Source organism: Leptonotus elevatus, chromosome 10 (assembly GCF_054856555.1).
Source record: "Leptonotus elevatus isolate MCC_2025b chromosome 10, RoL_Lele_1.0, whole genome shotgun sequence".
Classification (NCBI taxonomy): domain Eukaryota; kingdom Metazoa; phylum Chordata; class Actinopteri; order Syngnathiformes; family Syngnathidae; genus Leptonotus; species Leptonotus elevatus.
In genome coordinates, this window is record NC_141248.1 from 1,979,357 (window position 1) to 2,002,915 (window position 23,559).

Consider the following 23,559-nt stretch of genomic DNA (forward strand, 5'->3'; position numbering starts at 1 on the left):
GAGGGTCAAGACTTGGTTATAAAGTTTAGATTTGAATTGCCATCTCTGGACCCTCTTCAATAGCGACTTGGGAACCGCTGCACTCTGTGGTCGAGGTTTCTTCGACCCCTCGGCCCATATTGCTAGCCGTCTCCCTCGGGGGTTTACGAAGGGGTCGAGGAAAGAGAGGATCGCAGACACTGAAAAAAACAGTTCCAACATCGCAATCCAGTGGCCAAAACTGTGCTAATGCTAACAACACGACGTTCAACAGCTGAAAAAAAAACTTAACTACATACCAGGTAAGCCAACTTCCTCGCTCATCGTCCTCCAAGCCTGCCCGCGTTTGTTTTTGTCCCGATAGTACGTTGCTGTGTTGTACAATTCTTGATGTCCAAATATAGCCACGATGATCTTCTCCTCCATTGTTGTAGCAACACTAGCCGAGTAGCCAGAAATCCCGCCTCTATATGACGCTGTGTGCGATGTAGTCCGCCTCCGAAGCTGATTGGCGAGGCAAAGCGCAAAGAAAGTAGAAATTTCTCAACTTGGGCGAAAAAGGCACAGCTGTACACCACTCCAAACATGTCCTCCGCTCCGACCAAAGCCCTTTCGCACCATTCCACGCGAAGTACATTGACTACAATGCAATCGCGTCGCCGGAAATGCCTCCCCCACTGTTGGTGTGGATGCAGCATTACAGTATTTGGAACTGGCTCGTGCCCATATAAACTCTTTTTTTTCTTCCTATTCTTGTTTTTCTTTTTTACTTGAACTTATATTTTATACTTGTAATGTGTTTTCTTTATGTTTATATGTTCAATAAAACCATAAACAGAAACAGACAAATTAAACAGGAATTTAACACCAAAACAGTAGAACTAAGGTAAAAGGAGTCTTCAGGTTATGGCGGAGTTCCGTTTGTGCGCTAGCGATGTAACCCGAATTTCAACTTCCATTAAAGTCGATATTTACATCAAAATACATTGTACAGTAATTTTAACAAACATATTTGCGCAACCCAGAGAAGCCGGAAACAATATTTTGTGTTTCCGCATTAATAGCTGACGGAAACCTAAATACGGAAACGTGACGTGCCTGATGGCGAGCTGACCTGCTTGATGGATGTCCATTGCTGGAGGTAACAAAAACACAACTTTAAAGGATATTTGTGCATTTGTAACTTTTTTACTCACGAATGCCACCTCTGACCCAAAGCGTAACTGCAGCATATGTGTCAGGCTTGTTCACGGTGCGCATGCGCGTACGTGCACAATCTTAAAGCGACAGCCACAGTTGACAAACGAACTGTGGAGTGTGGGTCCGCTCACTCTGCTACAAAGGGAAGATAAAAGCTGATAGGTGCAGTCAGAGTAAAACAGCGCTCTTTGTACTCATCTGGGCATTGGTGGAGCATGCGTGATGTAGAAAAAACGTTATTATTACTTTTTCAAACGGCACAATGCACCTTTAAATAACTTTAAAAAGATGTGATTACTGTTGGAAATTAACGAAAAAGAAGGTGCTACGGACGAGACATGACCGCAGTAAAGTCGAAACGACGTAGGTCGCATACGACGGAATTCGAGGACTCCCTGTATTGTATAATAGAGACACTGACAGATGAATACTTTCAATTATTTTTTGAAGGGCACTGCATTTATAGCACATTATGACCGCTCACCACTGAGAATACTTTTGAATGTGTGATGAAACCTCTGAAGGCAGATGTTCTAGCCACTTGTCTGATAGTTTGTGTGTATCTAAGGGTTTGCATTGACTAATCTTAAACATGAAAAGACAAAAGTCATTTTGTTTAGCGTTTTATTTAGACATACAGCAAGACTTAAGAGCATTATCATCATTATTGTCATAATGAATGCGCTTATTGATGATAAGCAGGTTTCACCTCAGTAGTCTGTGTTTTTGGCAGTGAAATACCTCATTAGCAAGTGGAGTTAAATTATGAGCATACAATTGTACTGTATATTCATTCCAAACAAGACATATTTTATCATACAAAATACTGTGATGAGTTCTAAAGCATCTGGAAAAAGACATTTGAATACATTCACTTTATTGCAAAGTTTTCTGTCAGCAAGCATATTGTCTCTCTCTCTTTTTTTTTTTAATCATTTGCATAGTTTAAGCAGTTTGTAGATTTCCCCCCTCAAAGTAGCATTTGTTATACCGTAATAGAAGGACAACCTAATAGATTTGGAAAATACCATATAAACCGGCCAATTATTATTTAACAATTGGGCCCAAATACAAAGTGTTTATTTTCAGTTGTGAATGTGACATACCAATGTTCAAAACCATTTGCCACATGTCAGATTCCAATTATTGAAAAATATCCATCTATGTTCAATCCAAAAGAGCAACAAACTTAAAACAAATCTTTTGTTGATGAAAAGTGTAAAAATGACATCTTCATATTGTCTTTCAATACACGTAAAAATATAAGTATTGTACTGCCATTTTTGAGCTCATTCCCTTTCTTAAAAAAAAATATGAAGAGGAAAAATATAGATAATCTAATCTAGTCTTTTTGCTTAGTGAGGACTTGGAGCATCACTGCTTAACAGCAGAAAATTAATTTCCAACCAATTTTTGTAACATTTCCTTGAAATCTGTTTTTTTACAAAGACAGGCCACTTGGACATCGAGGTGCACAAAGGAAAATGTTATGGCTAGCGATACACAAGACAAAAGTGGAGCATATTAAACATATTAAATTTGTTTAATTGTACCTTTGATTTATCCATCTTAAAAAGGTAGTGTGAAGTTCGATCAATTACATTTTATATTTTGCATCAATATTAACACAGATTAACTTGACTGAATAATTCAGATGGCTGTAAAGTCATGCTCACACGCATCTGCATTTAAGCAGCAGCTTGACACAAAAACATAACATGTTTAATTGAACATTACATTTGAAATGTGAGCACAACAAAATAATTCTAACCAAAAAATTACTGGAATTGATTGACTTGTTGAGCCCTATAAAGCTATAAACTGACAAGAAATAAGTGCCATAATACCGGTAATTGGAAATAAACTCCAAAAATGTGCAACTATACATTATTTATAAGTATTTATATTTATATTTGACCCATTTGTTTTCTTATCTGCATTGATTCCGTTAAAATCAAGGAATCAATCAAATGATGATGGCTATTTTGGAGTTTTTAGAATTATTGGCATTAAATTTATCTTTCAAAACTTGTTTCCACCCTGTGTAGTAACTAATGGCATGTAAATGATCATGAACGTCACACCATATCAATAAAAAATGTATCAAATGCGCAAACATTTTAGACATATGGCACTGCATGTTTCCATGAAATGTTACCATTTTCTTATGAGGCAGTATTTTGTAGATACTGTATTTCCTCCTAGCTAACTCCCACAGACAACTTTTTGAGTTCCACTTCTAAGGTCACTTCTATTTTCATTGAATGTGTGTATCTTACTACATTTAAACAAATATCCAACGTTCTAAACGCACAGTATATGTGTAGACAATCAATGGGTTAATTTCTTGAACAATATTTTATGTATGTACAATATAGCTTTAATAAATGTATGGAGGAGCTACATATCACGGACAGTTGAGTAATAATTTTTGGGTTTAAGGCTTTTAAGAGTTGCCTTGATCTGGTCTTTTTGCCTCTCTAAAAGAACACACCACTTCTAACTATTTTCCCAGTATTCGTTTAGAAATTGTGTATAAAGAATAAAAGTGCAAATATCTCTGGCATCTAATTCCCTGAACCTTTTCTAAACCGATTAAGTATCTAAATAAGAACATAACGCCATTATTCCTGTCACATGACCGTGATGACGTATCCGGTGCGTAAACAACAACCGTTCGTTCATTTGAATGGGAGTTTGCTGACGTAATGGGCAAGAAAAATGCCATCTTCTATTGCCAAATACTGTGCCAATTCTGATCGGAGTAATCCTCAGCCAGTCAGGTTTCATGTCATTCCGTGTGGGAGGTGGGGCGGTTGGGGGTGGCCTCTCCTAATGTGCGCTAAAGTGTGCTTAGCACACAACATGTAGCATGGCCTACTAGAGTAAAAGTGAGACGGATTTTTACCGTCCAGGTTAGGGACCATCCACAATTCACATTTCCAGAGTCACCAATGTCAATGGGTCTTGACTGGTAACTTGAGCCTCTGTAACACGCAACTTGTAGACGGTCCCTAACTTCTACTCACTATCGGCTGGCTAAATGTGTCGTCCTTATCAAGGCACAGTTTCATCTTCACTTTTGGTTGGACACAAATCTTTGGTGAGTCCCCCGTAGCTGTACTGCTTTTAAAGAAGTGATTATTTGCTATAGGGCGTAATTCCCCGTGATGTCCACCGTAGGATGCAATAATTCCTTGTGAGTCTCTTAGTAGTAATTGCCAGCCATGTTATTATTTGCATGTTTACAGCACGTGATGTACGTCACGATGCTGTACATGGATACTGTACTTAATGCAAAATTATTCTTAAAAAGCAGAGATGGCAAATCCAGGTCCAGAAAATAAAAAGCCCTGCCTCAGTTTGGCTTTAGCCCCTCGTGCTAGCTAGCTAGCTCCCTAGCAGTTAAACAAGCTCCCTCAGAGCTAGCTAGGGAACTAGCTAGCTAGCACCTGGGGCTCAAGCCAAACTGTGGCAGGGTTTTTACTTTCTGGATTTGCCACCTCTGATGAAAAGTACTATAATATCATGATCGCTCAACAATTTTTTTTAGGGAAGAGTTGAAATTAACCATTTCACACAATAGCTGGTTAGTTTTTAATAAACAGTGTGTTCCTTTAAGATTTGGCTTAGTGTATCTCCACCAGAAACGAAGATGATGTTCATGGACAAATGCTTACTTTTGGACGGATTTGTGGTCTGAAGTCCATGTATCTGATAAACATAGCCTTGCACTTTTTTCTTCTTCTTTTTTTTCAAACAAAGGCCCAAACAGAATAACAAACCTTTTTTTCAAGGAGAAAAACAAAAAACAAAAACGTGTCAATGTGAATACCTGTATATGTGCAGCTTCATTCCACTATCCATGTCTATGATACAGAAACATTTACCCTGACAAGTTTCTTAAACATCTTTGGGTCGCATGAAAGGCTACATATAAATGATAAATTATTATATTAATTTAAAAATGATAGGATTGGAATGGATCAGGTATCACCGCAATTCAGGAGATAATTTCATTTTTCACAATGACTAAAAGGCTTTTTGTCCGGTCGGTACTCAACCTTCCGATGACTGTCATTGTAGTTTAATAGCCAACCTCAATGAAAACTCATTGCAACTGAAATAACTGGCATGTGTTCTCATTGAGGGTGTGAAGTGTCATTGAGCACTTTAAAATCTTGAAAATGCATTATCTTGTTTTAATGTAAATTGTTCAAGAATTTAACCTTAGTGTGCTAACTTTCTTTCATCTAAAGTCCATTAGTAATCTCTACTTTGTCCTGAGCTACATTATGTTGACATATTACACGTTTTGAAGCATGAGGTATATTACACTTTAGAGCTCTTGTACTGCCCCAAGGAACATACAGTATACTGGCCATTGGTTTGTAGGTAAGGTAAAGAATATTATGACTTGAATGTTGAGGTGTTGATCTTTAAGTCTGTGTAGATTCCTTTGACGTAGAGATGTTTCCTCGTCGGGATGTTGACAGCTTGCCATGCTTTTGTTGGATCAACTGCTTAAAACAGTTAACGTCACTTTGTTTGTATGAGGTAATCTTCTTTGTCAATTTTACACAGCAAGTCCTCAAAAATATGACCCATCAAACTTGACAGCAGACAGGGCTTGGGCTGTTGGAGCAAGAAGTAAAAAAGAAAAAACATAAAAATGGGATACATTTTTAGATGACCTCCGTGTCCACTGTTACTGACTACTGTCATTAGTTCCATAGAGGGTTTGGTTACGTCGATATTTATTTCCAGAATGACCACCATACTATAGAGGTGATTCTCACTGGGCCAGGTAGTGTCCCGTTTTTGAATGCAGTTGGAGTAAAATGAACGAATTGGACATTAGGGGCTCTGTTTTCATAATCTGGCGCACATGCGCTCAGTGAAAAAATGGGCGTATCTTAATTTTCCTGGCAGCGCAACACAATTCTGTGCTGTTCTGGGCCATCGGTGCGAGCTTGCACAAAATGGCCAAATTAAACGTAGAATACATTGCTTTTGTATGTATTTGTAAATCCTTTTCAACCTTCATGCAAATTATCACTCATTTTAAATTTGACAAAAGGACTGGGGAGAGTTGAGGCGTGCTTAAAGGGATACTTGACTCATTGTGCCATTTAAGTTAATATTTTGTCCAGAATTAATTTGATAACGTCATTATTTTTACATGAAAAATGAAGTCGTTAACAAATTCAAATTCTGTGTTTCACTCACTGATCTGTATATACTACTGGATAGCCGATGGCCCATACACGCCCATGCAAGCCGTTGAAGCGACAGAGCGGCCATCTTAATCCTCCATCTCGCGAGCAGACTACTGTGCAAATGGTAAGTAACTTGTGCAGTTACATTGAAACGGGCTTACGTGTGGACGGGGCCTTAGGTTGTTGTTGTTTTTTTAAGGGATACTTGACTTAATGAGCCATTTTCAGAAGCAAAAAAATTAATATTTTGTCCAGAATGAATTTGATAACGTCTTCATTTTTCATGTAAAAAATAATGACCTATATTTCAATGCTGTACATTTATAGAATCGTATGCCGAGAAACGTTTCTTGGGGGGTAATATGGCGGCCTGGCGGCTATTCAGATCAGTGGTTAGTCTTCTTCGCTGATTCTTCTTCTACGCTTTCCGTTAACTCCCTGTGGCTGCGCTACAGCACCACTCCAGACTTGGCATATAAATTACAGCCGCTAACACTAGAAAAGTGTTTACAATGAGTGTAAATCTGACACTTTTCAAACTGTTCCTTTTTTCACACGTAACCAGTGTTAGGCCAACACTGTATAGTGTTAAAATCGACATTGGTAAACACTGAGTAGTGTTGAAAGCACTCTACACTTGTGTCACTGTTAAACATTTAATTCAAGCTACACTTTAGCTGATATATATATATATATATACTGGTAAATGGTACTTCATTTATAAAGCATTTTTCCTCCTTACAGGCCTCTCAGGCACTTTACATTTTGACAACTGATGGCACGGTACCAGGAGCATCTTGGGGGTTCCGTATCTTGCTTAAGGTTACTTCGACATAGTCACACTGACCTGGGATCGAACCCACACTCTCAGAGTTGGCAGACGGCCACTCTTCCACTGATTCATGCCGCCCCAATAACAACAACTGGATGTATCGCTACTGAAATGTCAACAGCGCACTGGAAATTTGTAAATTTTCTCCTTCAATGGAAATTAGGGTGTGGTCAATTTAACACGCAAAATAGTGCTATTCAGAATACACCCAACATCCACCCCAACACGCAGGGAAATTTACTCTGACAGTGTAACTTTTTGATCGGACACTGGAAATGTAGCACTAATCAATTTGCTGTGTACATAACCATACAACATGTATTCAAATGAATAAACAGCAGAATCAAAAGGATTCACAAATCATTGTGTTCTATTTTTAATTGATGTTTTACACAACATCCTAACTTAATTGAAATTGGGGTTTGTACATAAAATCCACTAGTTGCTATGTGCTAAACTGTTCAACTCAGCCAGTAAAAAAGTGAGCCAAGCTGTGAGAAGAAACAGGGCTGAACACAGGTTGGGTGTGGTGAAGAACACTCACTTACCTGGTCCGATTCAGGCATTCATAATGAGGAGGTGGGTAAGTCAGCAGAGGAAGGGGGAGGGTGCAGGCTGGTTGGGGAAGTGGGGGGATCTGGGGCGCACTGGGCTGAAGTGAAATGAAGGTAGGCATAAATGCAACGTAAAACATCATATCAGCAAATCAAAAAGAGGAGTAATCTTGAGTATAGCTAAAAATGTCATCCTCTCCGTTATTGTGACATGCAAACACAAAACATCCTTTGGGTTGTGCCTGTTAATATGCAGGGGTTAGGCTATAAATATGTTTTAAACAATTCTCAAGTGCTTTTGATGGTCAACTGAATGTGTCTAGTGATTTCTGCTTTGACACAAATTACTGACCTCTATCACTAGCCACTTTCTGCAGATATCACACAAAATGTTGTGCGACACTGTTATCTTTCAAATGTAGCGAGATTGAAAGGCCTTCATTATTATTATTATTATTATTATGTTTTAAATCTAGCTAACAATGTTGCAACATTGTTCCATCTACCGCAATTGAGAAATTTGGTGAGTTCTCTAGTTATAGCATCATTATTGCAAAATATTTTTTGAACAAAGATGAAAGAAATAATCCAGTCATAAATACACTATTGATATATATTTTAAAACTCGCAGCCATATTAGTGATTACACCATTGTTTCTCAGTTTTCACCAATTTGGGGAAACTCAGTTTCATTCCTGGCTGGGCAGATCATGGTTTTAAGTTGTTGGCTGACAGCGCAGCAAATAATTAGTGATTTGTATGTTCATGGGTATTTTACGAACATTTAATGACCTTTATTTGACATGAGACATCCCTAGAATTAAAATAATGATAATAATTTTAACAAATAAAACACTTTTAATCTCGTTAAATCACGACCATGTTTCACATGTGCCTCCACTCTCCTGCCTTGAGGATGATGTGCTAAAACAGCAAATTAAAGTTCTATCTAAAATGTTTAATATGACAAGGAATCTAGTCTTGCCAGAAGGAAAACATGGAGTTTACATTTTAAGGGGGCTGTCGGAGAAGATGAGTGGGCTAAAACTTCCTTGAGCGTGCAATCATAGACTATTAATACTCGTATGACATTACTACTGAAATTATTAATGACTGATGAGGATTTACATCTGAGAAACTCAATAAATGGTTTACTGACATTCCAGATATATGCTGTAAAATGTTTGAATGCAAAAGGTACTCTTTGCGTATGGGAATGCCTTCATTTGATATCCTTTTGGAAAAAGTTTCTTACTCTAAGCAAAATTATCAAAACCCAAGTACCTTGTGTAGCAAAGCTTTGTATTTTAGGTAAATTCTCTGCTAACTCAAAGTGCAAAACTTTGATTAATTTGGTTGCATTGTCTCAGAGGAAGGTTGAGGTGTCCTCTATACAGTCCTTCCTGGAAATTTTTATGTGTGTTACAGTGGAATAGTTAACCTATCTAACTAGAAAAAGTGCAATTTCTGGAGAAATTGCATGGGAATGCTGAACTGCGCCACTGAGCAGTATCAGAGAGTTGGCAATGATTATCAGTTGTATGTATGGAAGTGGGCATGGAAAGTGGTACAGTCTCGCATGGTTCACGCAGGCCCACAGCGCTCGAGTGGAGTTTCGGGGAACAGCGGCGATGCGGTCCCGGTCAAAATGGGTTTATGCATCCTGCCTCGTATCTTCATCATTAAAATTAGATAGTCCGCCCCGAAACAGTCGTGGCCGATTGAAAATCCTCAGTGTCCTGCATCCCGGAGATAAAGGGCCGGCAAACGACGGATTTTTCCCCGGGATGGGAACCAGGGTAACTTTTTGAAAATCCTCGGTGTCCTGGGATCCATTTCATCAAAGCAAGTTTAGTGAGAACTCTGGGTCAAGAAACCCTGAAATGTGGGAAAGTCTGCGTTTTCCGTTTCAGAAAGGGAGGTAATTGAAACCAGAGAAAAAGCGGTAACTCTAGCCTGTTTCATAAAAAGAGGTAATTTAAGCTCTCGGTCAGTTACTGTAGTAACATGTTCCATGAAGCAAACCTGGTCGGTTGCAGGTTTTCCACAATGAACCTCGAGGTTTTCTCTGTCCCCACCTCTAAAAATTAAATGTATGTCCTATGTTTATTTTCAATCTTTTTTTTTCTCCCCCCCCCCCAAAAAAACTACAATATTACCGTCTGGGTAGAGTAATGAGTTACTCAAGTTTAAGTTACTTTTTTTTATTGTTTTACTCTTTTTTTTTTTAATTAGAGATTTATATAATCATGATTTTGAGATTTAAAAAAGAAAATGCTAAATTTGCAACCATAGCTGGTAAAGCTGACTTGTAATGAGGACCTTTAACTATATAGCATGTGGTATAAGATATCATATTTGTATCAATGTGTATTTTTTTTCAAATGTAAATATTGGAATTGATATTTGGTCCGGTAAATAAATGATCCCAGACTGTACACCATCAACATACTCAAATGGATGTACACACAACACAAGGGAAAGATGAGTTTATATTGCCAATGTGTGTTTATCTTTTCAATAACACAATGAAATGTTCTATGTAAAGTAAACTTGATCATTGATGTAACAAATAATAGTGATAGATGAAGTATAATTAATAACTGGTGTAAAAAAAGAATGGATGAAAGTGTGTAATAAAAACAAAAATGTCTATGCTACTGCGATTGGCTGGCAACCAAGGGTGTACCCCGCCCATTGCCCGAAGCCAGCTGGGATAGGCTCCAGCGCCCCCTGCAACCCTTGTGAGGACTATGCGGTTAAGAAAATAGATGGATGGATGGATGTCTATGCTATGTTCACACTGCAGTGACGTGTCTGATGGTCCTCCCCCTTGCAGTTTGAACATTACAATAAGCTACAATGGCAATTTTTTCTCTTCCCCTGCTCTATAAGTCGGATATGTACGCGATGTCTGCACTATGAACGAAAAGTTGTTTTGAGTAACATTGTCAAATTTATAGTTGTCTTTAATTTAATTCTATTTAAAAAAAAACATGAAGCATTAAGGTGACATTTGTGGCAACCTGGCGGTTCATTTATTCCGCGAGGCAATGGCGTGACGTCAGCTATAGTAGACGTCCAACTCTCCTTACGTCGCCTCATTTCCCCAAAACATTTCCACCTCCTCCTGTCTCAGGCGACATAAGATGATAAGACACGGACTTACATGTAAATCCATGTGATAAGGCGATCCGACACCACACGGGACCATATGTACTTCCATAAACATGGTGTCATGTTGCGTCGTTTTTTGGGTATACGTTTTATTTTTTTATTTAAAACGCACACATACAAACAAACATGGTCTCCCAGGCGTGGAAGCGAACCCACGCCAACCTGCATCGTAGGGAAGTTACGGTACCACTCCGCCACCTGGAGCCCTCTTTTGGGTGTACGTGTATGGAAGTGTGACGTCATCAGCCACGGTAGCTCTTCTGCTCAGAGATAGATTTGTATTATGCTTGCCAACAGCCAATCGGTGATCATCATTTTTCATACTGAAAGTGATGGGACATTCATTCAAATTATATCTAAAAACACAATGACGCTTACGTTTTCGTAGTTCTAAATGCAGTTTTGTTCTTTCTTTCTTTTCTTTTACTTTGTTTCTGCATGTATTTTGAATGTTTGGCGTTTTATTTTGTGACACCATGACTGAGTAATCACACAATCAATTACTTCTCAGCCTGTAAGGAGCTGACTATTGTGTACAATGAAAGCGATGTGTTTCAACGTGTCACATCACTGCTTGCTCATGATATAGCTGCTCATGTTATATTGGATGGCTTTATTCACTTAATTTGTGATTGTTTTTTTTTTTCTTGTGGTCATGAAATTGTAACTCATTACGGGAGTGAGTAACTGTAATAATATTACAAAAAATTATTGAGTAACTTGAGTTATATTATGTCATTGCTGACTAAATGTAATATATTACTGAAATGTAGTGATGGAGAAACCGAAGCTTTTTGAAGGAGTGAATCAATATTGTTGACAGTCTTCTGCCCAGATTTAATTATAACTGTTTTGATTTTAGTTATAACTGTTTAGATTTAGTCATAACTGCTTTAATTTCCTCAGTAAAGCTTGATGAGTGTAATAATGTGACGGAATGTTTGAAGATTCTTCCTTCCTTTTCACACGCAATTAGCCATCTGGTTGGGGGAACAAAATGTGTTAAAAAGGATTCCTTTGTAAAGTTTTATTTGCATTTTGTCTGAGACCTACTATATTTCCACATCAATCGGCCATCTGTCAATGTGTATTGAGTGCTGTCTGTCTTGGGAGAGGGGGTAGGGGTGGGGCTTAAGGGCAGGACTGGTGAGAAAGGGGAGAGGGGAGGGGTTTGGGGGTACCGCTATGCTGAAAGTATAAGACAACTGCAATTGGGAGGAATCGACACACTGGCAAGGGGAACTGCAGCGTTTTGTCTGTAAACTTGTCTGTGTCCAGAAATTTCTGTAAAATAAATCCTTCGAATGGTTCAGTGTTATGAAGCATTTGCCACGAGACAGTGTGGTGAGTCATGACACTGCTTCACCATTGCTTTCTGTACCGCTGACGCAATTGTGTTGAAATGGTTCAGTGCTCCGAGGCATTTGACACAATTCAATGTGATGACATCTGCTGGGCAAAAATATATTTCATTTACATTCAGCAAAAGGGCAAAATGTCATTAAGAAATAAGACACTCTTGTGTCAGTTTTAAATGAAAAAATTAAATGCTTGTGCAACAGAAAACTGATGATGGTATTTGAATAAAATGCTTTTGACACTGGGGCGGGGATTTTGGTGTTTCACGAAAAACATAATTTCTGCAGCATTCGGTTACAGTCGGTTCCTATGTCCTCTCCAGCTTTGGAGAAGATACTCATGACCTTCTGCTTGGTAGGCAGACACTCTATCATGTGAACCAAATTAGTCTTGTTGTTTGCCATTATAGGCAGTTTTGTATTTCTGGTGTGACTAAACGGAGCAAAAAAGGGTTTAAAGATACGAGGATTCCACCTGACACCACCAACACAGCAGGAGTGGCGGGGCACCTGTGCAATAATCATGCTGTCTAATCAGCATCTTGATAAGCCACACGTGTGAGGCTTATCAATATTTGAGGGAAATGTCCGTTTATGTATGTATAATTTTTTTTAGATCTTTGAATCCATGCAGCTCATTAAAAAATTGTAGCAAAAACCAAAGTGTTGCATTAATATTTTTGTTCAGTGTATTTTTTTTTTTTTGCAGCTTTGCCTTAACAATTAACAATTAATTATTATTAATTAATTTACGGAGAGCAGTCACTAAGACTGTTTAGAAGGGGAGAGTGTCCTCACCAGAGAGAAGGCGGCTGCGACGAGAGGCTTCAGCAGCCAGAGCACAGGAGATCTCAATGCGTTTCTCCTGTTCTTGCAATTGCTGCTCGGAAGTGACTGGTGCTCCACCCTCTACAGGACCGTCCAGGACAGGAACCACATTTTGCAGACTGACATTAGGTCAAAGTGAGAACAAATACACAAAGGTTAGAAGGAACTGAAATAGTGTGTGTAAGTTCTTTTTTTCCCCTTTATAATTTAACTGTACAGTTACAAGCAAAATGGAAAGATTTCCTCTCCTCTGTTTACTGTTAGTAATTAAACAATATTAGCACTGCGTAGTTATTTTCATTCAATGATGATGAACACGTTCTTGGTCAATAATTGCACAATATAATTTTTTTTTGTCATGGCAAGTAGAGCCTAACGCCCAATTCACACTGACGGCATCCGGATGGACTGCAATTCACACCGAGTGTGTTGCAGGAGTTGTCCGTGTCCGGAAATCTGCACCCGCCAGACCATAAGATCACGGGGTTCACGCTGGAAAGTTGAGTTCACGCAATAACAACTGTGTATATAGAGCGCTACTGGTAAACAATAGCCACGCTTGCCTGTCGTCACATCCATATGCTTTTTGGACATTATTTCTGAGACTTCTACCATGGCTCTTCTACCGTGGGTAAGTACGTTTTGTGTTTAAATAGTGTTTTTTATTTATTCTAAGATAATTTTTTGTCTTTTAAATGTCCGACGCATGTCAAGCTATGTATGTAGCTTCCGTCCCAAAATGAGTTCGCAAACGGTTTTATTTTTAAATATACCAGATCTACCTTGATGCCGACGCCTGACTTCCTGTCCGGCTCGTGTAATTTCTTCAGCTTTATGAAAAGCCGCATGCGTTCAAATGCGTTCTATTCCTTGTGGCATCCGTCTGTTCCACAGTCAGTGTGAATTGGGCGTGAGCAATTGGACATGTAGTTATTCAGTTGTAGGAATTTAAAATAAACTTATTAAATTCTGTAAACATACTTATAATAAACATACTTGGATTTGGCAATCAGGGTCTTGATCCGCTCAAGTTTCTTCTGCTTTTTCTTCTGCTCCTCAGGGCTGAGAGGGGTGTTATCCTCCATATCTACGTAGCGCTCTGGGATTATAACCTTGTCTGGAGCCATTAGCTAGGAGTTACAATGTATTGTGTCATTATAAAAGTACACTCATGTATTTGCACTCTCTGTCATTATTTTGTCTGTATTTAACAACAACAAAAAAGTTGGATGTCATGCATGAATCTACGACAGCGTATTAGGGCCACGTATAAATATATATATTTTTAGAGGGCGGGGGCAATATTCAGAGAAAAAAACTCACAAATTTGCCACTTTATTAAGTCAAAAATGTTCTCGAAATATTGCCCCCGCCTTCTAAAAATATATATAGTTATATGTGGCCCTAATAAGCCGTTTTATGAATCACAAGTAGGGTTTCCATCCACCCATTTTTATTCGAATTTTCAAGAAATGCGAAACTAAAACTGGTTAGGGTTAGGGTTAGAAACGCTAGAAATTCGAAAAAGGAAAAATGCTTAGAGGGGGTGGATTTTGAAGCGTATCGAAAAAAGGAAAATGCAAATTTTGGCTATTAAAACAGGTTTTGCGTATAAAGTAAACGCTGGCACGAACGGATACACTCGCACGTTTTGACCGGATATTACTTGACATATACGTTTATATTCACAAAGCAATGGCGGACGATAAAGTAAGGTTTGTTTGGGGACGACGACTAAAGAGAAATATTTTTGGGAATTATGTAAAGAAGCGAATATTAATGCAATTTGAGATGGAAAACAGCAAAGAAATGCTTTTTTTATCATTACAAAATAAGTACTGTAGATGGCATTACCTCTTTGTTAATGTCCATGTCATAGTGTTCAGCTTCCAGCTGTGACCGTCTTAAACGGGCAATTTCCTCACGAGGCGACTCCAGTCCCTGTCCTCTGACGGCTGCCTCTAAGTCATGGATGTCAATCTCATGAGCTGTTACCCGCCGTCGAATCTGCACACATTATCGTTTACTTTATATTATTGCTCATTTTATTGCTTTTAATTTGAGTTAACGACCAGCTGACCAGTTGAATCACACTAAAAGATTCAACCAGTATTCCCCCTTTCTCGGTAGAATGATACTATAGTTTGGAAGGCATAGTCACTGTCTACAGCTTCTGACAGACTGACATACACACTGTTGACAGTTACTTTTGGACTGTTCATGGAGCAAACTGCTTCAGCTGTATCAGTTTTGAAGGGTGCCTTTGCCATATTTCAACACGTTTTACCGAGGTCCAATAGTATTCTCATCTTATAAGGGCTGTTCAGAATAGTGTTTTATTTTTTTATTTGAGGACTTAACACCTGTAAATGAGAGCAAGCTTTGCTGGCGTTGGGAAAAATCCTATGAAATCAGCACTTTTCAGGAGACCAACCATTAGCATTGCATCATCAGAGAGCATGCAACTTTCAACAATTTACTTACTTATCACTTTAAAAAAAAAGTTTTTGTGGAAAATAGTTACATTTACTAAATTTTGACAAAGGAGGTTTTGGCGTGACGCCAGCGACATATTACAGACACCCTGTACTGGATAGAGCAAAGCAGTCCAAGAACATAACTGTGCTTCCTCACAGTAGGTAGTGCGCTTTTCATTGTACATATGGCACAGGCAAAATTGATGTAAATTACCACTTTGTAGCTTGCTGGAGACTGCCCGCCTGAAAGATTAAGACTCCTCCTTTTGTCTCGTACGGAACTACTCTGGTTGCGTCGGATCCTTTCATTTTGTTCCTCCACACTCATTTTGGACCTTAACTCAGCAGGAAAAACAGCACTCTTTGGACGTTCCTGTCTCAAAGATAGAAAAAGAGAAAACCTTACTTGTATCCCTTTTCCATATGTAAAGTTATTTGAGATTGGTTTTGTCAATTGGCAATATTCTGTATGATTGAATTAAATTGAACTGAAATAGGATACAAAACTTAGAACATAGCATTATTTAAGGAGGGAATTTGTATGTGTTTTTTAGGTGACAAAAATGTTGGAACACAGATATCTAGCTATGAATGAATGAATGAATGAATAAGGCTTGATCATTTCCACAGTCACAAAGTCTTTGCAGGCAATAACTGCATCAAGCATGTGATCATTTGATATCTATAACCAGATCAGCATTTTTTATTTTCACTTCAGCGTCTTTCTTTATTTCTCACTTTCACCCTCTTCCCTTATCTAATAATAATGATAATACATCAGATTCATATGGCGCTTTTCCTTTTGCTCACGCACACTCAAAGCGTTTACAGTGGGCATGCTGACAGAGGTGTGGCTGCCAGTGTGCAGCTAAGGCCCCTCCGACGACCACCACCAAACAATTGCACCTGCCATACACCAGTGTGAGTTGCATTGACACTACCTCCTGGCAGTATCTTCTGCTTATCAGACATTAACTCCTGGTCCACATCTAATTTCATGAAACAGCGACAAACCCGTAATTCTCAGAAAGCCCTGCTCTCCAGCTCTGGAACGCTCTGCCACTTGACCCTTACAACTCAGACTCTCATTACATTAATATCCAAATTCAAATCATATCTGTTCAGTATTGTGTACTCATTCATCTTAACTTCATTGCCCTGTAATTTTTGGACGCTATCTAGTCTGTTTGATTAGGTGTACAGTGTTCTTAAGGGTGTTAAAAGGTGCTTACAAATAAAATGTATTATCATTCTTTTTATTATTGGGTATTCGCATCAAGAAATGTTACTCGTACCCTAGTTATTAGCTTTTCTAGCTACTCTACACCAGTGGTCCTCAACCCTGGTCCTCGGGGACCGGTATCCAACCTGTTTTCCATGTCTCCCGCAGCCAACACAGGTGATTCATATCATCAGCTAATTAGCAAGCTCTGGAGAAGCCTGATAACGATTCCCACCTGTGTTGGCTGTCGGAGACATGGAAAACAGGCTGGATACCGGTCCCCGAGGACCAGGGTTGAGGACCACTGCTCTACACTAGCTACAGCTCAGTCTATAGTGAAGCTCATGTCATAGCTAACAATATGCTTTTGGCAGTTATGTCCAATTCATTTGAAACTGGGTTTAAAAATGTAACTGTCACGGTACGGAGTGGAGGACCCAAATGCAGGGAGGCAGGAGAACCACGGCAGGGAAGCATGTACTACTAAACATAATTTATTTTACAAAAACACAAACAGGGGTACTGGGTAACTCTAAATAAACAAAACCAACAAAGTTGTGAAAAGACCAAAAATCAAAGTAAGAACAAAACACCAGAGTGGTGACAGCAACAATGATCCAACCCAGACAGAGGGGAGACAGGAGACTATATACACACACAGTAACAACACAACAAGTCACACCTGGGGCAAGACACAAGTGGCTGAGGGCACGGATTGGTTGACACGAGGAAGGGCAGGATTATACTCAACAAGACCAAGGGAGACACAACCAAAAACAGAAACCAAACATGACAGTAACACACTCTACAATTATTTTCAGAGGCTGTTATTAACCAGAAAAAATGCTTTATTGTTTTAAACTTCTAAAACTACGTCGCAACTTTGCAACAATAGGAAGATGTGGGTCCCAGAGTGACAACAATTGAGAACTATTGTTCGAAAACAGGGGTCTGTAACCGGCAGCTCATGTGGCTCTATAGTCCCTCTTCCGTGGCTCCTTTTTTTGTAGGAATTAATATTTTTTTAAAATTTTTATTTAAATATAAATTTAAATATTAAACAATATATATATAAAATATTCTATAATTAATTAAATATTGACAAATATCAGAGTCCAAGTTTGTAAGTTGCCACAAAAAGAGACAAAAGGTAGATTATTATTTTTTTAATTACCAAAAAATGTCAAAAAAGTTATCATAAAATGTTCAAAAAGGAAGAGGAAAAGCAGACAATTGCCATATTCAGGAATGTCTATGAAATTGCCAAAAATGTCAGAGAATTGGGAAAAAAAGCTGAAAAAAAGTTCCAAAAGTATCTATAAAATGCCCAAAAAACAAAAGAAGAAATCTTGAAATTTATAATAATAATTATAATAATAATAATAATAATGCATCAGATTTATATAGCGCTTTTCTATACACCCAAAGACGCTTTACAATGGAATGGATATATTATGCATGCACTCACACATTTAAAATGTGGCCATTTACCCTAAACATCCACAAAAAGTCAGAAAAAGTCCAACATTTTTTTGGTCTGTCAACATAGCAAAGCCAACAAAGCGTTCCTATTCTTCTTGATTAGTGGTTTGCATTATTGATACTGTTGGCATCAATTGATTATTGGATTGGACATTATTAGCGCAATGAAATAGATATTGTACTTTTGCTTCTGTATGCATCGTTGTGGTTTCGTCAAACAGGCAACGTTGCCACCCTTATCGCTTCTGTCGCAGCTCCAAGCAAGCACAATTTGCACCCCCACATAGCTTGACTTGCTGTTGACTTGTGTTTGTTGACCTACCCTAGAAATTCCATTAGGCATTCGCCCATTATGAAGGGAAACTCCAGCAGACCAACTAGGTGAGTCGTCAGCAGGTGACTTGGTTCTTGGAGGGACAATACCAACTGAAAGATATATGTGATTAGTTCACAACCGTGGGAAAGAAGATTATGTGTTTCTCAAAGCATGATAGTCTCATACATGACAAAGCATCATTATTATGCATTTTGAATTTTTCTTTCATCTGGCATTCAAGCATACCAGAGGGCATGTTTAGCAGCGTAATCCCATGTCCCACTCTGTACCAACCGCTGGATAATAATCATCAGATGAGTTCTACTTATTCCTTTAGGTTGTCACATGAAAACTTCAATTGAAATGTCGTTGTACCTTTATTCATGCTGGATTGGTCTTGAGGCTCACTCATATTGTTATGATCTCCAAACTTAATCTGTAAAAGAGAAGATTGATAATAATGCACCTACACTGACTTAAACATGCCTTTTAGATTGCAAATATCTGCTTGCAAATTGTTAAGATTTTGATCCCTCCCTCATGTATTTCTTTTCGTTGATATGTCTTATGTACTTTGTTAATGCAAATGAAACTTTATATTTTATATTAAATGAGGATGTAAGCATTTGTTTTACAGTGCCACTTGGTATGACTAAAAATCATAATTTTTTTTATCTACAAATGCGTGCATATTATATATGATTAACTAATTTAATCCCAAAAATGTGTAAAAACGTTTGTAGTCCTTTAAACCCGAGCACACCTCAATTGGGGGCCTCTCGGACTTTGAAGAAGAAATTGTGTGAAACAATGCACTAATCATGAAATAATATAATGATGTCGCGCATCAAATTAAATTGCAGAGCCGGGGGTACAAGAATATATAATCCATTTTTACATGCCCCAAACACAGCTCAAACGCCAACTAATTTATCATTTGTGCTGTGTGCTATCTTCATTTACTTTTAGCCAGTAACATATATGCAAATTTCACAAGTGTTCCCTTTATTATGACACAAGAACTATTCAAATAGACCTTGTGGTTACAAAGATATCCTCTTTTAATTTTGGGTATGTCATTTTTGAGCAAAAAAAAAGAAGGGTTGAATACTTTGTCCTTCCCTTCCAAAAACATGTTTACATGTTTTATTTATTTGTTATGCATACAGAAGGCTTTGATGCAGCTTCTGACATGAATAAAGCAATGGTAGTTATTTAATAAAAAAAAATTAAAAAACCGGCCTCTTTTTGTCAGTGTTTTCACCAGGAATGTGAATATTGACGAAGCTTAGCTATATTTTAATGCTAATTGCTGCAAAATGGAAACAGATACAAATATACTCTTTTTCTTCCTGATGAATCTTTCTTTTGATAGGTTCCATGTTTTTATAGCAATAGAACACAATATCCTGTGGGCCTTGCAAAATCAGTAAACATTCAGTAAAACAGGCGGGAGCGAAGGGGGTTGCTTCAGTGAAAATGGCTGGGAGTGAATGAGTTAACATGGTTTGACAGTGTTCCAACATGATCTCATTGATGATCAGCATCACGTGTTTAAGGTAGACTATTGCGATCAAAGAGGGTAAAATATTAGGGTCATGGGTTACACCAACATACAGTAGTGTCAGGTTAAGATTGATGGATAAAAAAAAAAAAAGATAATGGACAACATTTAAGAGTGGGGCAAAGCAGAGGCCGAATCTACAAAATACCTTTCTGATGTGAGAATCTTCAACATCAAAGTAACCATCATCGATGCCCAAGTTGCGTAGCCAGATGGTGCTGTCAAAGGGCAAGGGGGGAATAGATGGGGGGAAGGTAGAGGAAGATTCCAAAGGGAAATAGGACTTGGGGAGGGGAGGCCTTGGAGGTGCATTTTCCTAGATCACCAGAAGGTCAGGAGATAGCAAGGAAGAAAGGAAGCAAAAAACAGAAAGGGTTGAAGCAAGAGAATTCTGCGCATCAGAGGGAGTGCTCACAAGGCAACTAAATGCAGAGTAGAAAGGAGCAAGGAAACAAGTATGTTGCAAGGAATCATTGTGAATATTGCCTAATAGGAATATTAGGCAATTTGTCTTTATATTGGTCTTTATATATATCCTATATTGGTCTTTCTGACAGAAAGGGTTGAAGCAAGAGAATTCTGCGCATCAGAGGGAGTGCTCACAAAAAGCAACTAAATGCAGAGTAGAAAGGAGTAAGGAAACAAGTATGTTGCAAGGAATCATTGTGAATATTGCCTAATAGGAATATTAGGCAATTTGTCTTTATATTGGTCTTTATATATATCCTATATTGGTCTTTCTGATACTGCTGTTGGTTGGTTCCCAAATTATTTGTCTGAGAGAATGCAACAAGTACACTTTGCGGGATTGTCCTCCCCCAACTTACATATTTCTAAAGGCGTCCCCCCCCCCATGGATCGGTTCCAGGTCCACTGTTGTTCTCTATTTATATTAATGATATTTGTCAAAATGTGGCAAATGCCTGTTTCCATTTGTATGCAGATGACACGGTTATTTATTGTTCTTCCAGGGTAATTGAACAAGCTTTTACATCTTTACAGTCTGCTTTTGATGTTGGGCAGCCTCACTTAACACAATTAAAGCTAGTTTTAAATCCAGACTAATCTAAATGAATTATTTTTTTCAAATGGTTAACAGATACCCTCAAGTCTGTCTAAGATTGAAACTGGTGAAGGAGCAGAAATTCAAATAGTACCTACTTATAGATATTTAGGTATTGATATTGACCAAACTCTGTCTTTCAAGTCACATATTGAGGGCCTTGTTTGAAAATTGAAGCTAAAACTGGGGTTCTTTTATAGGAACATATTTAGTTTTATCTTTTACAGCAAGGACTCATCTTATTTTTCGGCAACTTTTTTACATTTATTGGACTATTGTGATTTGCTTTTTATGAATGCATCAGCACAACAACTGAAGAAATAGGACAGTGTGTACCATTGTGCTCTGTGTTTTATTACTGGTTGTGGAAATCGTGTTCACCATTGTACGCTTTATACTGTCGGGAAGTATCCATCTCTGTATATCCGTAGATTCTCACACTGGTTTGTTTTATCTATAAATGTATGATTGGGCTCCTCCCTTCTTACCTTTATGCATATTTACATCAACAACAATAGCTTAATGGTTTGCGCTCTCAAAAATTCTACAAATGACAGTTCCTAGGGTCAGGACAGAGTTGGGAAAGGCAGCTTTCAAATGTGCTGCTCCCTTTTCATTGAATACCTTACAAAATAATTTGAACCTGCCTGAACGAATTCCTATTCATTTATAATAATGGTATGCAGTCAGACACACTGACCTAGCATATTTACAACTTCAATTCAATTATGTTTATTTATTTTCAACATTCTATTATCCTCATAATAGCTATTCTCTTGGCTGCTCACCTTCCTGCCAAGGGTCGTCACTGACATAAGTACTTGCCCATGGCACATAACACAGTTTTGTTTTTTAAACTTCAATTTTCAGATTCACCAACCAAGAATTGTTAGCTATCTTAGAGTAACGTCTGCATTTTTCCATCCCATTATTGGTTGAATTAAATAAATGTACTTGTTTTTGGAGGGCCAATGTCAATTCATGATTAAACATTCCTTTTCAATGTAGATTTTTCAAGAAATCATTGTCAGGATAGGTCGGCCAACACCATTTGCTGACTGGTCTGTTTCAGCCCGGAAAATTACTTATTCTGCATTTTTACAGCAGCTCGTATGAAGTGAATTTGCGTTGTGCATTATCATATTGCAATGCATCAGGCTGAAAACTCATAAGTCACATTTTGGTAAATTTTATATTTTTCAAAAAATCTATACTTGTGTCCTTTTTATGAATTAGTAACCAATCTAAAATATTGAAAATGACTTACTCTCTTTGAAGATGCAATGTGTGAATTTGTTAATGGTTCCCATTTCATGGGTTGATATTACATATACCCAATACAAGAGAACGGTAGTTGAATGGTATGCTTTTTTTTCTTTTTCTTTTTGTCAAAGATGGAATGTGATCGGAATAACTGATCAGAATCTACTCTAAGAATAATTAGGCTAAATACTTTTCTAAAGATGAGTTTGCATAAAAACTTTGTCTGAAAGTTGACTGGGTGAATCAGATTGTGTTACCATACAAATCATTGGATCAGTGTGATGTTCAGTTTGATTATAGGGGAGAGTGAGCATATTAGCATCCATACTAGCATTACATGTTGAATGGAATAGTTGTTGGTGGTGCTGAGTTTCAGGTTGATCACTTGTAAAATATGAAATTGGGATATCCGTTCCATGGCATGATGCTAACACATTAGTTTGAAAGATGTCTTGGAAAAGCAGGATCTGTGATTCAGGCATAGAAAAATGCCTGTTGGATAGGAGGTTTCTTTGACCATTTGGATATCCCACTAACAAGGGAGATGCACAGATGGAATCAGGAAATACATCTTTTCTTTGGCCAACCTTGACCTCTTGGCTGCAAATATTTGAGGTCAACCAACCAAAATTTTGGTGTTGCATGTGGGCTTGTTCCAAAACGGAATGTTGATTGGAAGTAGTGTCCTGGCATTGTACTTGGAGAAAGTCAATAACTGTGTTCTTGGAAGGGTTTATAAATTTGCTAATGTGTGAGTTGGTTCTGCATGCGATACTTTGATCCGTTTCCTCAATCACAGTATCCAATCTACCCATGGACTCGTTAAGACTCTGCAAAACTAGGGCAGAACGAGGAAATGTGAATTCATGGGTTTCACAGGTATTTTTATTAATATTTTCTGCATTCATGCTTTTGTTGGGTTCTGTATAACTTTTTGGTCTTGATTTGGGCCTGGTTTCAGTGTTGAATTGAGGCATACAAGATTTGGGACGAGGTTTAGGTATATTTCTAGTTCTAGAGTGTGA

At 38.1% G+C, this 23,559-nt stretch overlaps 1 protein-coding gene across 18 annotated transcripts in view; it reads right to left on the reverse strand.

The window, feature by feature from the left end:
• Positions 1-1,786: 1,786 nt before the first annotated feature.
• Positions 1,787-23,559, reverse strand: part of plekha6 (pleckstrin homology domain containing A6) — a 141,550-nt gene continuing 119,777 nt past the window's right edge. For 15 of the 18 annotated variants that reach the window (XM_086087823.1, XM_086087824.1, XM_086087829.1 and 12 more), the window contains 9 exons: positions 20,357-20,524; positions 19,020-19,080; positions 18,651-18,754; positions 15,839-15,997; positions 15,002-15,154; positions 14,144-14,277; positions 13,118-13,266; positions 7,779-7,882; positions 1,787-5,814 (listed from right to left, as the gene is read on the reverse strand). In XM_086087823.1, coding sequence (XP_085943949.1) covers positions 7,797-7,882; positions 13,118-13,266; positions 14,144-14,277; positions 15,002-15,154; positions 15,839-15,997; positions 18,651-18,754; positions 19,020-19,080; positions 20,357-20,524 — 1,014 coding nt within the window. In that variant the 3' untranslated portion in view covers positions 1,787-5,814; positions 7,779-7,796. Of the gene's footprint in view, positions 5,815-7,778; positions 7,883-13,117; positions 13,267-14,143; positions 14,278-15,001; positions 15,155-15,838; positions 16,002-18,650; positions 18,755-19,019; positions 19,081-20,356; positions 20,525-23,559 lie in introns of those variants that run through there. The other 3 variants (XM_086087821.1, XM_086087832.1, XR_015096359.1) reach the window with 3 other exon arrangements.